The 18,442-nt window shown below is 36.0% G+C and overlaps 2 protein-coding genes across 15 annotated transcripts in view; one reads left to right on the forward strand and one right to left on the reverse strand.

The window, feature by feature from the left end:
• Positions 1 to 3,648: 3,648 nt before the first annotated feature.
• Positions 3,649 to 10,256, reverse strand: LOC123876662 (titin-like). The gene is made up of 2 exons (XM_045922957.1): positions 9,935 to 10,256; positions 3,649 to 6,105 (listed from the first exon to the last, which is right to left on the reverse strand). The coding sequence occupies exons 1-2, from the start codon at positions 10,166 to 10,168 to the stop codon at positions 3,988 to 3,990; spliced, it is 2,352 nt and encodes a 783-aa protein (XP_045778913.1). The 5' UTR covers positions 10,169 to 10,256; the 3' UTR covers positions 3,649 to 3,987.
• Positions 10,257 to 11,325: 1,069 nt separating this feature from the next.
• The window catches only part of LOC123877130 (phosphatidylinositol-binding clathrin assembly protein LAP), a 46,299-nt gene continuing 39,182 nt past the window's right edge, over positions 11,326 to 18,442 (forward strand). For 9 of the 14 annotated variants that reach the window (XM_045923638.1, XM_045923639.1, XM_045923642.1 and 6 more), the window contains exon 1: positions 11,326 to 11,607. In XM_045923638.1, the coding sequence (XP_045779594.1) occupies positions 11,457 to 11,607 (151 nt within the window). In that variant the 5' untranslated portion in view covers positions 11,326 to 11,456. The remainder of the gene's footprint in view (positions 11,608 to 18,442) is intronic. The other 5 variants (XM_045923647.1, XM_045923649.1, XM_045923651.1 and 2 more) reach the window with 1 other exon arrangement.

Genomic DNA, 18,442 nt, shown 5'->3' on the forward strand with positions numbered 1-18,442 from the left:
GAGATGCAGCCCGCTGACAGACAGACGGATGGATGGACGGACAGCGGAGGCTTAGTAATAGGGTCACGTTGGCAGTCTTCGTATACGGAACCTTAAAATTAACGGCCGAATACAGAATATGTAATAATTTTATTTAAGACGGTCCCAAACCTGTAGTTACCATTTTTTTTTACAAAATACAAAATCAGACACACTGTCAGGTACAAGGGAAGTTTCTATTTTCGGCCATTCTTTTCTAAAACTTAATAATAAGTAATAAAAAAATCAACATTGTTTTTAAATTTTAAAACTTTTTCACAGATACCAATTCAAGATTTTAAAATACTGTTTTAATAGCATGGAGTAAACTAATAACTCCTCTTTAAAATAAAATAAAACACTAAGTTCCAAAATAAAGTGGTGTGAAAACTTTAAAAATTTAGCCTAGTACTACATCATTTTACTCAATGCTATTAGGTAAATAAAGTAGATTAAGTATACGAAAACTATAAAATAAGTCCGAAAAACCGGTTTTCTACTCTTTTTAAGAAATATAAACAAATACTTTATTTCATCAAGACAGAGTTAAAATATCCTCCATCGAAAAACTTTGTCCTAACTAGCTAGCCCATTCAAGCAATAACACGTTAAATGCACTAATTAAAAATACATTTGCATAATTTGCAATAAAAATTAATTGCAGCATAAAGATATTTGAAACGTTATAGTTTGATTTTAAAATCAATATTCGAGAAATTATAAGTACAACAAAAACCTAGTTTTATCAAAATATTAATCAACACTTTGAAAACCTATGGAGGTTGTTTTACCTATTTATAGGGAAAATGTTTTGTATGGCAACACTTTGTCTATGGTACGCTAGACATTAGGGGCAAATATTTTGTGTTACCGCACATTTTTATATTCGCCCTGTCGTCTGGCTCGTCACTCGCTTTTAATGTAATCGCGTCACAGTTTGCGCATAATCTGTCTAATTAGTAATGAGAACCCGTTCACCCGGTGAAACATTTCTACTATGTATTTAATAACACCTAACTGTAGACAAAAAATGTTTCTGCAAATAAAAATCTTGTATCTTGTACATTATATACCAAAAAAAATTACCTAAAGGATGTTACATGAAAAAAGTGGGGGTCGCCAAAAATTTTTTTGTTGCTATTGTATCGAGTGGGGTGACAAATGAAAGAGAAAAAAAATTCTGAGTTCATAAATATAAAATGTCCTACAACAAACAATTTTACTATAATATTTGTTGATCGTTTGTTAAGACGATCGCAGTCGGGTTTTAGTTTTCAACTTTATCTTGTTTGCTGAATAAATCTTTCAAATAGTAGTGCGCATATAATAGTAGTACAGAATCATTCACGCGTTGTTTGTACTGCAAAATATGGACACAGTTTTACCCGTGTCAACGTAAGCGTATTCGGTAGCATTCCTTAAAAAACGTGCAGCGTTAATACCGTGTGAAACAGGGTCTGACTGCGTGAGTGCAGGACAAGACCAGAGACGAATGTGTGAGCGAATACGTAGCGTACTGAATTGCGTCGCGGTTCGCCACTGTTGCTAAACCGAATGCACTTCTTAAAAATAATTTTACTAAATAGTCAGTAAAATTAAAACGCTCCCGCAGGATAGAACTGTTTGACATCAAAAAAAATCGGATATCTAAGGTTTCCACAACTCTACAACTGCTTACAAATCCTACCGTCACATATTTAATTTTTCGCATACATTTTCTGCATACAATGTGTAACAAAACTATTACCTATTCTAGTAACACACAACTTTATGACATGTAATTATTATACCTTAGTATAATACTATAAAAAACAAAACATACATACTTTTCTGTGAGAAAATCTACGCCTCAGATTCCACTGGAATGACAAATCAGAGAATTATCGCTTAAGAATTATATATTATAATTTATAACCAAATATAAGTTTTTTTTTAATTTATGTTTACAAAACTGTAATATTTTTAATATTAGAAACAGAATCAACCCAAATAAACAAGAACTGGAAATTATGATGCTAAGTAAAAGGTATTTATTAGAATTAAATAATAACCGTATCTACCTTAAATTACTAAAAACATCGTTTATACCAATGAAATTCTTGTAATTCTTAACAGTAAAAAATATAATATGATCATCGCGATACCTCTTTTAGAACAAAAAATTAATATGTCATACTTACAAACAAAAAAAATTAAGCAAATACTCAATGAAATCAAGAATATATAGATAACAGGGAAAATATCCCTTACATCAATAATTTTATAAAACAATTACGAGCAAACAAAATGAGGACGACACTAAGGCCTCATTTACACAAGTTTTTTTAATGTCCGTTAAAAAAGCGTCCAAATAGAACAAATGCATTCCCAAGTATCTGTTCACACGTAAAAAAGCGTTGACGTGTGAACTGTGAACATACTTGGGAATAAATACATTTGTTCCTTTTGGACGCTTTTTAACGGACGTTAGAAAGCTCTCGTGTAAATGAGACATCAGCCAACACAACATTGGCATGTCTAAATTAATTAATTAAATATGCAACGCTTAAGCTAGCCATGTTGTCCATGTCTATTTATATTACACTAGCTTATGCCCGCAACTTCGTCCGCGTAGACTATACAAATTTTAAACCCCTGTTTTACCCCTTTAAGGATTGTGTTTTCGAAAATTCTTCCTTAGTGAATATCTACGTAGTAATACCTATTTGCATGCCAAATTTCAGACCGATTCGTCCAGTAGATTGAGCTGTGCGTTGATATGTCAGTCAGCTTTTCCTTTTATGCATACTGTGTACATACATTTACGAATTGTGTGCTAAATAAAAATTAAATTAAAAATTTAAAAAACCCCCGACACATAAACCTCTAAAAAGTAAAAAAATAATAGGTAAGTATGTATGGGCCCTTTAAGAATAGTATAAATAGTAAAGTTTTTATCCAAGCGTTCGTTGCGTCGGGGGACCGCTAAAGACTATTCTTTCTAAAACAGATGACTTTCATAGTTTATGATAGCGGTCCCCTGGCGCAACGAGCGCTTGGATAAAAACTTTACTATTTATACTATTCTTAAAGGGCCCATACATACTTACCTATTATTTTTTTACTTTTTAGAGGTTTATGTGTCGGGGGTTTTTTAAATTTTTAATTTAATTTTTATTAAGGATATTGCCTAAAATATACGTAAAAATCAGTTTGGAGAATTTACGTGAGGTAAGGATTGGTTTTATGTACCTTATCAGATACCTGAAAATTGGCCGTCTAAGCAAGCTAGCACGTAGGCTAGGCATGCTTTCTTAGTACTTACTAACACTACTCAATCGTACATATTTCCTGTGTCAGAAAATACGTAACCTCTGGTGGTCCTGGGATAAAAGTAATAAGAAAACCAGAAAAGAGCTGATAACTTCCAAACGGCTGAACCGATTTTCTTGGATTATAGCTAAGAACACTCTCGATCAAGCCACCTTTCAAACAAAAAAAACTAAATTAAAATCGGTTCATTCGTTTAGGCGCTACGAGGCCACAGACAGATACACAGATACACAGATACACAGATACACAGATACACAGATACACAGATACACACGTCAAACTTATAACACCCCTCTTTTTGGGTCGGGGGTTAAAAAGAAACTAAGAGGCCTACCGCCATAATTTGACAGTTAGCGTGTAATCGCTGATTCTCTGATTGGCTGACACTCTCACTATTGGCTAGAATGTACAGTTGCAGCAATAATACCATGAATACAGCCAAATTATTGGGATTGCATTATAGCAAAATGATAATCACAACTTTTGTGCTAAAGGGAGGATTTTGTGAAACCGCTGACAGACTACGGCTCCACTCGGTAAACTTTTGTAAGACATAATAAACACACACGCACAATTCACGTGCCGAGCGCAAATCTCGAAATTATTTAAAACATCAACACTTTTAAAAAATATATAAAATAGAATATTATGTTAAATTCATTTTCTAGTGCGTTTCTTACTTTTTTCTGTTCTCTTTTGGTCTTCTGCGTCCATTTTTTCGTAATGTGACTGAATGTGTGCCAACAATTTTTTCTCTCTACTAAACTTTTCATTACACATGTTACACGTGTATTTGCTGTCTTTATCCTCAGCTTGTTTCATGACACTCGTGGAGGTAGATATTTGGGATTCTTGTATGATATTATCAGTCGGCAGTACATAAGAAGGTTGCAATAGAGGATCAACATTGATGAATGTAAAAAATCCAGGATCAGTCGGTGGTGGGCCGGCATCTTCTATGGTGACTGAAAATGGCTGCTTTTGTGGTTCAACAGTGTTAGCTACATTTCGTGACTTTCGCGACTTTTTTTTAGGTACTTCCTCCTCTATCGGCTGTTGTGGTTGCGGTTTCGTGGAAATGAGTAATTTGCTAGGATTCCCAGTTTGTACTACAGTGTACGATTGTTTCTTCATAGCAGGTGTAGGAAATGCTAAGGGAGGTTCGGAGGCCAAAGGCGTCCTCGAACCGGCAGCCGATATCGACTTGATTAACCCTACAGGATAAGGCCTGCTAACTGAAGGTTCCGTTTGTTTTGGAACATTGTTAGCTATTGGTACTAGTGATGGTAGTGGTACTGAATTTTCTATTGGTCTTACAGCTGAATTATGCATTCTAGCATCAGTCTTATTTGTCATCGTAAAAGGTACAGTGTTATTAGGCAATTCTACAGGTTTAGCAACAGTTTCGACAGTTTTATCTTCAACTAAAGTGAAGGTGTTATTAGGTCCAGGCATGAGTTTGTATCGGCTATTGAGACTAGGTAAGGCTGGAAATTGCACAGACGCTTGGTTAGCTGAGGTTATAGTTGCAGTAATATTAGGCACTATCGTCATAGGATTCGACGGCATTGCCACCGCCGCCTGTTGATTTGGATTACCGTTTACAGAAGGTTCGCTCGCTACTGGAGTTACATTAGTGTCAGTGCGTCTCACCTTACTAGCAGGGCCAATTTTTGGTTTTACAGGTTTTTTCACAGTTAAAGGCTTGCCATCGTCATCATCATCCAAAGTTATAGGTTCACTTATAGTAACAGGTTGTTTAATTTCTACAGTTTTAGACTTATCACCTGAAACTCCTGGCTTACTAACTTCTTTATTCACATTCATGGTTATGTACTTCACAGTCTGTGGTATTTTGGGCGTTTCAGGCGGAACATAACTTTTGGGTGCTTGAACTTTCGCCGCACCCTGTTTAGCACAAGCATGAGACATGACAACCTCCTTTTTCAAGAAATTTCTATTACACAATTTACATTGGAACAGCACACCCACACCATTAACTTTGATCATACTTACACTGTCCATTATATCAAACGGTTTAGGTTCTGGTTCTAATTTTGGTGGCTCAGTTTTGGGGGCCGCTTCTAAAGAAAAGTTATTTGTTTGCAATGACTGCTTAATCTTTAAACCTATATCCTTAGGCATAGGTTCTTCTATTGTTTTTATATCAGGTTTAATTTTTTTGGTTGGCTTTGATGTTTCCTTGGTATCAACAGATTTGGTGGGTTTGTTTTCAGTTACTTCAATCTTTTTTTCGTTACTTAACCTTGTGATTCTTTTCACTGGAGGCTCATCTTCTTCCACGTCATTTTTCTTTGTTCTCTTTAGTGAAATGATAGGTTCGTCATCTTTTGGAGTAAAATTTTCATTTTTTTTACTTTTAGTATTAATCTCTTCTTTATTATCTTCTTCTTCTTCTTCCTCTCTTACTTTTTGTTCTTCTCTCTTCTTTATATCTATTTTCTTGGTTGCCTTTTTTACTATGGGTGCTTTGTCTTCTAACATTGGCAGAGGATTCAAAGGAATGTCTTTTATGCCTTCCATAGCCTTTTTAATAAGCGCATCACAGATGTCGTCATTGGATATGTTGGACTGATTAAGTTTTTCTTCCCACAATTCTCTATGCTTAGTCTTAGCACCAGTTTTTCTATTACCTAGAGCTTTTCGAAGATTTTCTTGTGTCTTAATACATTTTTGTATAAATTCGTAAAGTTCTTCGACTTTTGCTGAACATCGAAAGCAAATTTTATGGGGCAAGTCATCATTCTCAGCAATCTGTAAGTAAAAATTTAAAAATATTATTTTTAGGCTGACTGGCATTGGGAAATTGATAGTAATTATTTATCTTTATATATTGTTAATTGCACTGGCACGGAACCCTTCGTGTGCGAGTCCAACTCGCACTTGTCTGGTTTTTTATATTAAGTTCGATTCGATCTTGAGTTTATTTTTTGTCATATCTATCGTATTGACTTTTTCATACCGTCATATACCATATGATATGACGTCTGGGACGCTACTTGATGAAGCTAACAGCACCTCATTTATCAAAATATAATGAGTAGTTTGGCAATGGAAAGGGAAATGGTAAATCAATAAACATACATACTCATAACTGCTAAACACAATACGTACCCTTCCGTAGTCGGGTAACAAATTAGAAATAACAAATGACCAATACCGAAAAATAAAAAAGATATATAAATAAAATACTGATTATGCTAAACTCACTTAGTTTTGTTATCTAAGTAACATTTTACATTTATAGCAAAAATATGTGAACCGAACAAAGGCTTACCAAATACAAACATAATAAAAATTATTAAATTCAAAATTTACTATTTTAGTACTGCAAATATACATGGGCAGCGGTAATTACTTAACATCAGATAACACACCTGCTCGTTTGCCCACTATTTTTATTAAAAAAAACCAGCCAAGGACGAGTCAGACTCGCGTACTGAGGGTTCCGTACTCGGGTATTTTTTCCGACATTTTGCACGATAAATCAAAAACTATTATGCATAAAAATAAATAAAAATCTGTTTTAGAACGTACAGGTAAAGCTCTTTCATATGATACCCTACTTGGTATATAATCATCTTACTTTGAAAATTGAAACACATTTTAATTATTTTTTCTGTGATGTAACTACAAATTTACGGTTTTCGGATTTATTCCTTTACTTATACTATAAAACCTACCTACCTACCATATGTAGTGTATATAACCTATAGGTTTCCTTGACAGACACAACGGACGGACGGACGGACGAACGAACGGACGGACGGACGAACAGACGGACGGATGGACGGATAGACAGACAGATGGAAAATAATGTGGTCCTATAAGGGTTCTGTTTTTCCTTTTGAGGTACGGAACCCTAAAAATTTTTTTTTTTTTTTTTTAAAAGATTATTAGCCATGCTAATCATGACTAATATTCCCCTTTCCCCTCCAACTAAGCGCAAAGCTGTGTTAGGAGTAGGTACGACAATAGTGCAACGGGTGGGGTTTGAACCGCCGACCTATCGGAATTCAGTCCGCTCCTCAACCGTTGAGCTATTGAGGCTCTGAATTGTAGTGTTTCAGTAGATTCAGCTGTGGGGTTCGCATGTTCAGCTGATTAAAGGTCATAGCTTATTAGACCCACCCGGCACCCATCAGCACCGCCTCGCCTCGAGTAATTAGTATTCTTTGTATGGAGTACAATGGGTATATTCTCGTTAAATCAATCGTCCGGAGCGCCTCGCCCGCATGCTGACCAGACGCGGACGGCGAGAGGATCAGACGGTGACCACTGACCACCCGTTGCTCATGGACGGGTTCTGCGCGCGACTCGCAGACAGTGATCGCGCGCTGTCTGCGAGTGGTACACGCGCGAGGACGACGCATTGGCTGCGTACCGCTCTCCCTCCCTTCATTTCTAGCATTTTGTTTTTAAAATGAATAAAGAAAACTTATAGTTCGTATCGTTGAACATGCGAGGTTCACTAGTGACCGGGCGGCACCCACCCGTGGATCAATTGCCGACAACGAATGGACGCCGTACAACGAGGTGGTCGGGTGCCAAGTGGCTCTAATGAGCTATGTTGTTTGCTTAGTTGTTGGGACTTGTGGGAAGGTTTCTGACATAGCATCATTAACGTACAATTATTATAGGTATCATGTGAGTCGTATTGCTAAGCATGCTGGACTAAATTACCTATTAATAATTTTATGATTGTTAGTAGGTAATGGCATACATTTAAAAAAAAAGTCTTATATATAATATTTATATTGTATCTACTTCAATCTGGGTCATCTTATCACTTCAAACAAATTTTACTCCCATAGACAGATTAAGCCAGAAAAGGTCAAACGCTAAATTAGGTAACCGAACCAACCAAGGTCGAAATAATGCAAATTCAAATTAAGGTTCCATAAACAAATTTTTTATCAGTTTAATGTATTATATTATGTATTATACCTATTTATAGTTATTACGGGCAATTTGATAAGTCCGGGCACTATTAATAATGGCCGGTCTGTATTCATAATGCCCAACTCAATTGGACAATGTGATTAAAACAGCATGATTAAAATTAGTTTTCCCGGCCATTATGAATAATGCCCACCCTATCTTGGGCAAAGTAACAAAATAGGTGAACTGTAGTAATTTTAAATGAAATTAAACTTACAAAATTATCATGAAAAGTTACCTACTTTTATTTTGACAAAAACTAACCTTACCTAACCTAAGTCCAATTTATCACATAGCCCTGCTACAAGTAGAGAATTATTCATACTGCCCGGTCCAAGTGATAAATTCAAGCTATCTTAAACACTGATTTATTACATGGACCACGGGCCGTCGGGCATTATTAATAATGGCCGGTCAAAGTGATAAATTGGGTATTTTCCTACATTTGAATTTCATAAATATTATTACTTTATTATAAACTAGGATAAAAATAATAACGTACGCTGAAAAAATATTAAAATCCAACAAAGATTTACAAAGTTACAGGCATTTTAATTTTGGAGTGGGAGGGTCTTCTATCCCTTTCTCGCAAAACGAAAATTTGTATGAAACTGCAGGAAGCTACTATGGCATTAGCACGGAGTGACGTCACAATGCTACTATTATCGCTATCTCTGTCTAATCTGAAATATTTAAATGCTTATAAATTTTTTGTTATTTGATCGATTTAATTAGTTTTTTCAGTTTACGTCATTATATTTTTATAATAAAGTAATAAAAAAATTGGAGTAAAATACCCTATTAATCACTTTCCCCATCGCTCTTTGGCATTATTAATAATGGCCGGTCCTTAATAATAATTCCCAGTTAATCACGTTGCCCGTAACATAGTATCTAAAAATTTATAGTTTTAAAAACATAATAACCACATAAACTTGACTAATATACTTCTTTCCCTTCCAACTTTTAAACATAAAGGTTGAGCTTATAGAAGGTAGAATAATAGTGCAATGGGTTGCATGGAGACTAAAATATCAACCTTTTGTAGAAACCTAATCTGTGACCATTGTGTAGAAGCCCTAAAACCGAATTGATAGTTTATTTATTTCAAGTAAGCCTTTTGTCTTGCTTACATAAATCCAGTTGAAATGCTAAAGTACTACAACTTATTCAAAGAACTACATTATACTTACATAAAAATAATTTACTTAAAGTTAACATTAAGTTTTTTGTAGCGAGTAGTTATAGATATTAATAGAAATGGATAACTTTATAGTAAGACAACATCAATAATACTTTTGCTAATTGCTTTGTTAAATGTTGTGGGCCTTTAACATTATTGACCCTATTATCCTTACATAGTGGGTGAATAGTAATACATCAATGTCTCTCATTTTGTTTTGGTAAAGGGGTATAAGTACAATACACTTTTATACTAATAAGACTCCAAGCCTAAAAATAGTACTATAACAAAAAGTACAAAAATGAAAACCTAATTGCTATAAAGTGTTCAGAACGTAGGCAATTCGGGGAAAACCTTATCAAGGTTGGCAACACTAAAGCGACTACAACGCTGAACGCTTGCAGCTGTTTTACATTTTATAATATAAAATTGATCACTGTTTTTAAACAATTTACTCACCCCAAATGGCATGACAGTTTCTATTTTTTTAGCCGTCACCTTGTCTGCATCAAAAATATTCAAGAACGGGCCATCTTTTGCCTCGCAGAGTCTACAAACTTTGAGAAGAACTGGTAAATTTGTAAAACTTCTAGCGGCGATTAAGGCCTCTGTATTTATCGTATCAGGTAGAGACGCCGGCTTAGCTGGTACCTTTTTCTCGTTAGTTTTCTTCGTGTTCTTCTTTTTAGCCATTATTTAAAGTAACTTTACTACAATGTATTGGAGAAAATCACATAAATCCACGATGTGTCTACAACAACGACATATCAGCCATTTTGACCGTAGACTATAGAGTGGTGATCACAGACCAGGAATCCGGTGGTAATCCGTGATACCATAATGTGAATAGACAAATAGTCTACAGGACTTCGTCTGCGATGGCGCTTGCTGGCGCGCGTGCTGTGCTTGTTTGGAGTGTTTTTTTTTGTTAAGAGTGGCTGGTTTTTGTGTTAGTTGGTGTTTTTTGGTGGTGGAACTGACTGGGAAGCGCTCTGAAGGGGCGCCGCGCGTGTGTCGGCGGGCGCCGGCGCGGACGGAGTCCATACTTGTATAAATTCAATAACTTGAAAATATTACAAACTTGACATTGGCTAATCAGAGTAAAGCCAGATTTAAAGAAAAAAAAAAAAAATAGTCTACACCATAGAGAATAATAATATGTGTAAATTACTTATAAATTACTTTGGTATAACTAGTTAGGTAGTTAGTATAATATTATTGCTATTTAACTATGCTGTTTAATTTAAAGCGGTTTGTATAATAATGCCATCTCTACGAATCATCATCATTATGGTCAGCCTGTGGATATTCACTGCTGGACATGCCTTCCCTATTGAGTGCCACGACACCTGGTTCTCAGCCTTCTTCATCCAGCCGCTTCTTGTTAGCTTTTTTAATGAGACAATCATGCAGGAGGGTACTTCAAGTACCTAACACTCTACTCAAGTTCGCTTACTTAAATACTCTATCTAACAATAATATTAAGTACGAATGCCTAAGTTTGCGCTTTGTATAAAGTAGACCAGTTCTGTTACCTTTCTACACGTCGTCGTGGCTTACGCGTTATGCAAGAAGTTTGTAAAAATATTCTTATCTCAACTAGTTAAGGAAAAATAAATTATAAATCTGAGAATAAACATTAAGAATTGTCAAATTAAGAAAATGCTTTTATTCCATAGATATGTTTTATTCCCTTTAAATAGGTAGGTACTCTTTGTGATCTTGTACCATTACTCTTTCTTATATTTTGTCTTACGTCTTACTCATCTAGTCTAGATGCAGCATTATAATGGGAGAAATAAAATTAGTAGTTATCAGAAAATATGTTATGGCAACTTTGAAACTAGGCGGCCATCTTGAATTTAGTATTGTGCCAGTCGGGGGGGCGGTGACATATTTTACCCGTCATCGTCCTACAATATAATTTGTGATTTAGATAAAACGCTAAAATCAGTGTTTTAGAAGTGTATATTAGCGGTTTATGTCTGGACTGAACGTGATGATGGCGGGACAGACGATTAACGATAGGCTGCTCGCGGCTCGGCACAGTATCGCGGGCCAAGGATTAGCCAAGTCCGTATGCAAAGCGACAACCGAAGAAATGATTGCACCGAAAAAGAAACATTTAGATTGTGAGTAGTTAAGTTATATTCACATAGCCAATAAAAATGTTATCACTACGCCACGGCCAATGCAAATTTCTTTTTGCATGGCATTTGAATCTGGTCGATATTACATTTCGATACTTGACGTCTCTAAGGCTCCGTCATCAAAGAACACTGTCCGTGTTTTTGCAATAACGTGGTTCTGAATCGGCACCACGATGAACCTTTACATAATTTTGTATCGCGACCTGACACACATTCTCTATTATGTCATATTGCATAGATGGTAGGCACAGCGAACGAGTCCGTATTTACGGAAAAATTCATTACCCACTTATTAAATTTATATAAGAATGTAACAATCCATGTTATTCCTTTATTTTAATATCTGAGATAAGTACTATTGAATGCAGTAACGAGTAAAAAATATGGACCTAAAACATCCTTTACTTACACAAATCAAATTATTTTATTTGCTTTAATGCGGGTTTACAACACAGTTTAGAATTATTAAATACAATATAGATAACAGATAATAAATAGATATAAAATGCAAAAGATGTGTAATAATGTGCATTTTAACCAATTAAGTATTACTTGCTTTAACAGTGAAAACATTGTAAGAAAACCTACATGGCTGAGAGTTCTTGACAGTGTTCTCAAAGGTGTGTGTAGTCTGTCAATCCACAGTAGGCCAGCGTGGTAGGCTTCAGCCAGACCCTTCTCATTCTGAGAGGAGACCTGTGCTCAGTAGTGAGCTGGTGATTGGTTGATGATGATGATGCATAAAAACTGAATCATGTAAAAGAACTTCTTCATGCTAAACAAAAAGTCCTTATGCAAAATATAAACAATAACTTACTCAGGCACACTCTATATCGCCTTGTGGTCTTGGCTCAGGCACTATTAAAACTATTAAAAAAACATTGTTCAAATTCATGTCAGAAGTAGAACACAAGGTAAGGTTTGTAGCTATGCTAGTTGCTAGTTTTTCCAAAAACTGTCCAAGAAACTTAAAATGATTTTATTTTTTTCTACTCATGTTCGAATATAATATGGTGGCAAATATTTTTATTTACATAAACTTTTACAAGTACCTTGAATCGTTACATGTGTCTACCACTGATTTGGAATGTCTTTCCTAGCAAGAAGAACACCCTTTCGTTCCCCAGTCTTTGGCTCGTGCCTTGACATGGTTCCACACGAGTCCCAACTCCCCCTCTTATAAAATCTTCCTCAATGGACCTCGTTGGTCAGTTGCCTCTCAGGCTTCCATTGGAGTGCCACATGAACAGCAACATTTTTTTTAATGATTGTGTACTTGACAGAAGTAGCCAGTATTCCTAACCCAATCTGTCACAAAACAATACCTGCAAAGTTGTCAAACATTCCGATTTGAATAGAACCTACGATAGCAATAGAACCTGCCAACCTGCTATCGTGTGTGATATCCACAAACAATATATAATGCATCAATTTTGAGAACTCAATGGACATATTTGCTCTATGTATCAACTGTCATGTCAGAAGTACATTTCACTTTTGAATTAAGAACTAAAATCATACTTTTGACGAGTCAGTTGATATACAAGTGTAAATTAAAAATTTATAACACCCCCTATAAGTGAAGGTTGCAGTAACTAGAAAAGAGCTGAAAACTTTCAAACGGCTGAACCAATTTTCTTGGATTGTAGCTAAGAACACTCAAGCCACCTTTCAAGCAAAAAAACTATATTAAAATCAGTTCATTAGTTTAGGAGCTACTATGCCACAGACAGATACACAGATACACACATCAAACTTATAACACCCCTCTTTTTGGGTCTGGGGTTAAAAATTGTGATTGTGTACTCAAAATGTATGGCTACTAGCTACTAGCTAATATGGCTGGACTCACAATGGTTAGTCGAAATAAGCTTCACTAGTTTCAACCCATGCAACATTCTTTTTACAGCGACTCTGCTCGCGACGTGTAGCGAATGAGTCATTTCACTACCAGATAGATTGAAACTAATCCGGCTTACTTTGACTGACCACTTGAGTCAAGCCAGTATTAGAGCTACATTTATTAGAACCTTCTAGGTACATTCCAAGTAATGTAGTAGGTTCTATTGCTATTGTTTATTGGGAGACAGTTGGTAACCAATTTTGAGGTTTATGGGCACTGCAGCTGGTTAAAACCCATGGTTATTAGTGATGAAATTGATTTGATTCATCATTGATAAACAATACTTTACAAAAGTCAGTGAATAATAAAATCAATGATAAAATAATTTCCAACTCAGTCATCCAATTTGATATTATTATCTGCTCTAAACTTGACAGGCTGTTCTTTTTATGTAGAGATTTCTATTTCATTTCTAAGCATTTCAGGCATTGATAAAGATTTGTGTTATCAAATCAGAATGCAAAATAGTTTATCTATACAATAGCAAAATCTTGTTTTCGGTCTGACTGCAAAGTCTGTCTGGACAAATTGCAAATTCGGACTTCCAAAGTCAGTCACCCAATCGAAAAAAATTGAATAGGCGTTAGTAACAATAGATACCCAGCCATGTGTTCGGCCACCATGCCTGGCATAACATAATATTCAGTTGATTATTAATTTCTGATTGCAGCCAAACAGATAAACGAGCGGACAGCGCCGCTTCCTGTGTTATCGTACTGTTTATGATACCACCAATTGAGTGTAGGGTTACCATTTGTAAAAACTACCAATACCTACCATGTAATAGGATATCTTGACAGAGATTGGCCATAACCTTGAAAAACAAATCCTAATTAATCGATTTATCTCATCTTAAAAAAGCGGCCAAGTGTGAGTTGGATTCGCACACGAGGTTTCCATAACATTGGACAAGATATACCACTTATGTGCAACACTGCAAGTTAATGATGGACAGCACCATCTACATGTGATCTATTAAACTAAGTTAATTGTGAACACATTTTAATTTGTTTTTGGATTGTTCTTTTTACTTGTACCGTAAAACATTGCTACCTGCCAAAGGAAGCACCCTATAGGTTTTGATTCCCTTTATGGATCTTGTCGGATAGACAGACAACAAAGTGATCCTTTAAGGGGCATGAGGCCGGCTTGCCCGCGAAATTCAAATTTAATTTGGTTTTTCGCAATTTGTAAACTAATACGACAATGTAGGCTTATGGCATTCTGATTCCGACAGTGGCAGTATCATCCTCACAGGTTTATATAAAAATCTTTACTTGAAAAGGTCCAGTTTAAGAAATTAATTAAAGTATTGACTAATTTGTGAGAATAGTTGATACTTTAATTAACATATTTAACAACATATTTTTATTTATCTCATCTTAAATTTTTCATAGAAATTATTTTGCCAACTTAAAAAGGAGGGGGATTTCCCCATCTCAACATGTTGTTACTAAGGGGAGACCCCCTAGTAACAAATGTGGGAAAACAGGATCTGTGCCTAGTTGCCAACCCTAATGTCGTAGTAAGTTTGGACAGTAACATGTAGGGGCAAGTGTAGTTAATAGTTAATACCCTTCAGTGACCGAATTGATTAAATTTTTGATTGATAAAGGTTATTTCGATTAACTTAAGTTTATCATCTGATGTCCGTAACTGGTTATAAATGTTTAGTGCTGTTATTACTGATGTTATACTAAATTATCAGATGTTAGTCATAATAATAGGTGATATTCGGTGATAGCCTAGTCGTTAAGACGTCGTCGGCCTTCTATTTGGGGGTCCACGGTTCAATCCCGGGAACGTACCTCTAACTTTTCGGAGTAACGTGCGTTTTAAGCACTTTAATGGCGAAAGAAAAACATCGTGAGGAAACCTGCATTCCTGAGAGAAGGCCAAGCCCTTCAATATCTTTCTGAGATCTTGTTCACCCATGCTCAGTAGTGAGCTGGCGGTGGGATGATGAAGTATCCTGCCTAGTATCCGTTTGAACGGATACCAAGATTGATCCTGGCAACACTCTTTTAACTTTTCGGGTGTTTTAAGCAATTAAATATTAGCTGCGTTGACGGTGAAAGAAAACCTTGAAAAATCGTTCTCAAAAAACCGGCCAAGTGCAAGTCAGACTCACGCACCGAGGGTGCTGTACTACAATTGGGGTTTTTTGATATTTTGTACGATAAATCAGTAAAAATGCATAAAAATAAGTAAAAATCTGTTGTAGAATACAGGTAGAATATAATAAAGCCCTTTCATATCATACCCCACTTGGTATATTAATCTTACTTTGAAAGTTGAAAATACTAATTATTTGTTCATGAACACATTTTTTTGTGATGTAACCACAAATTTACGGTGTTTGGATTTTTCCTCTTGTTATAAGACCTACCTACCTGCCAAATTTCATGACTCTAGGTCAAAGGGAAGAGGTTTCTTGCCAGACGGACAGACAGACAATGAAGTGATTTTATAATTGTTCCTTTTGAGGTACAGAACTCTAAAAATGTGTGAGGTCTGCCAATCCGCACTTGGTCTCCACTCTCCGCAGACCGCACTATATTCATTTAGGTGTATGGATTCTAGTTTCTTCACTAAACATACTTAGGCGTTTGTTCACGTATGATCGCCTACTGACGTCACAACCCGGCGTTAAATCCGGTTATATCACAATTTTGATAGTCGGCATTTGTTTGGAATAAATTGAAGATTTTATTTGTTTTATGTAGATAGATACTTAGCTAACACTCGAATAGTTATTATCAAACCATTGCGATAGCATTATCAAATTATAATACAGTTATATCTACTAAACATACCTATTCGTAAATGGAAGTAAGATACAGACAAGTGTAAATTAAAAATTTATAACATCCCTGACAAGTGAAGGTTACAGTAACTAGAAAAGAGCTGATAACTTTCAAACGGCTGAACCGATTTTCTTGAATTATAGCTAAGAACACTCTCGATCAAGCCAAGCCACCTTTCAAACAAAAAAAAACTAAATTAAAATCGGTTCATTAGTTTAGGAGCTACTTAGCCATAGACAGATACACAGATACACAGATACACGATACACACGTCAAACTTATAACACCCCTCTTTTTGGGTCGGAGGTTAAAAACTTACTCCGCAAAAACGTTTACTTGTTACTACTCATCATCATCAACCGATAGATGCCCACTGCTGGACATAACTGAAATGTTAGACATCAAGATTCTAGACAATTACAATGACGGCATAGGGCAACCTATTGAAGCCCTTGTTTTGTCTTTATCAACGAAAGTATCGTATCGTGTTGCATACTTGAGTAGGAAAATCATAGCCCTCCAGTTCCCTTCAGGAAGGTATTTATAGGGGAGTTAGAAAATCAATACACTTGGGTCTGGTGTAAAAATAGTCCAATTGGGAAAGTCCCTTTTTTAACCCCCGACCCAAAAAGAGGGGTGTTATAAGTTTTACGTGTGTATCTGTGTATCTGTGTATCTGTCTGTGGCATCGTAGCGCCTAAACGAATGAACCGATTTTAATTTACTTTTTTTTTGTTTGAAAGGTGGCTTGATCGAGAGTGTTCTTAGCTATAATCCAAAAAAATTGTTTCAGCTCTTTTCTAGTTTTCTTGCAGAAAAGAAGGTTAGATAACCGTTAGGTTCATAATATTATGTCAATTGACAAATGTCAAGCTGTCAAGATGGACGTTGCCTTGATACATAATTATTTATTTGAAAATGATGTTTTGGAAAACACAGATACTTTGGATCGTAGGCGCGGAATAGTCCAAGAAAATCGGTTCAGCCGTTTGAAAGTTATCAGGTATTTTCTAGTTACTGTAACCTTCACTTGTCGGGGGTGTTATAAATTTTTAATTTACACTTGTTATAATAGCTAGGTTATTTTAAATTTACTGCACAATACCTACTTATTAGATAAAAAAATATTAATATCGACTTGATACCACGCGTTTATAGGGTTCCGTAACCAAAGGGTAAAAACGGAGCCCTATTAATGTCACTCTGCTGTCTGTCTGTCACAGGTCTCTAGCTCGTAGACGAAATTAGTTACAAACTTGGTATTTGGTGTAGAACGTTGACCCAAAACCAAATATTGAATTAGAAATTCAATTAAATTATTTTTCATACAAGAAAAAAGAGCCGGAAAAAAAATTTTTTCTTACCGTCGCCGCCGCATCTAGTGGTACATTCATATCGCTGTAGTAACACATTTAACAAGTGCCCCCTGCTCATACATTAACGTGAAGCGGGTCAAGTGTGAACGGACAATAATGATTCTGTTGCCGCCACCGCGCGCTGACTCTGTGACCTTCAGCGTCATTTCAATTTATCATTGTTTTCTCATTAGGATAGGATTTTAGGGTTCCTTACCCGAAGCTTACGATTCGATGACCTATAAGGGGTTCTATACATCTTATCGGTTTCTAACTAGCGTCGTACTGAAACGCTAGATCGTCTGTCAGCAGCGGCACGTCTTCGCCGCCTCGGTGCGCGGTGGCTATCATTCAGTGCTAAGACACTGAGGCTGAGATCTATAGACCGTACTTTGAGTTTGCTCAGACTTAGCTTCAGTTATGAGACGGTTTTATGTCAGCAGTATAGCGCTGTCTCGTTTTAACAGTGTCTTAAGTCTAAACAAAGTCAAAGTACGATCTATAGATTTCAACCTGAGTTAGCGAATCGGCCCACATTTTGTTACTATGAAGCGCCGTATCTAGTGTCCATTCATATCGCTGTAGATACACATTTAACAAGTGCCCCCTGCAAACGGGTCAAGTGTGAACGTACAATAATGACTCTGTGACCTTAAGCGTCATTTCAATTTATCATTGTTTTCTCATTCATTTATAGGATTTTTATTCGAAGGCTAGATGCCCGCGCGACCTCATCTGCGTGGATTTATGTT

Source organism: Maniola jurtina, chromosome 22, assembly GCF_905333055.1.
Source record: "Maniola jurtina chromosome 22, ilManJurt1.1, whole genome shotgun sequence".
Lineage (NCBI taxonomy): Eukaryota > Metazoa > Arthropoda > Insecta > Lepidoptera > Nymphalidae > Maniola > Maniola jurtina.

Bases quoted from the DNA above. Each gene is read 5' to 3' on its own strand.
- LOC123876662 (XM_045922957.1), bottom strand. From the start codon at position 10,168: ATGGCTAAAAAGAAGAACACGAAGAAAACTAACGAGAAAAAGGTACCA. The intron at 6,106-9,934 runs GTGAGTAAATTG...TTTTACTTACAG, and splicing joins AAACTGTCATGCCATTTGGG to ATTGCTGAGAATGATGACTT.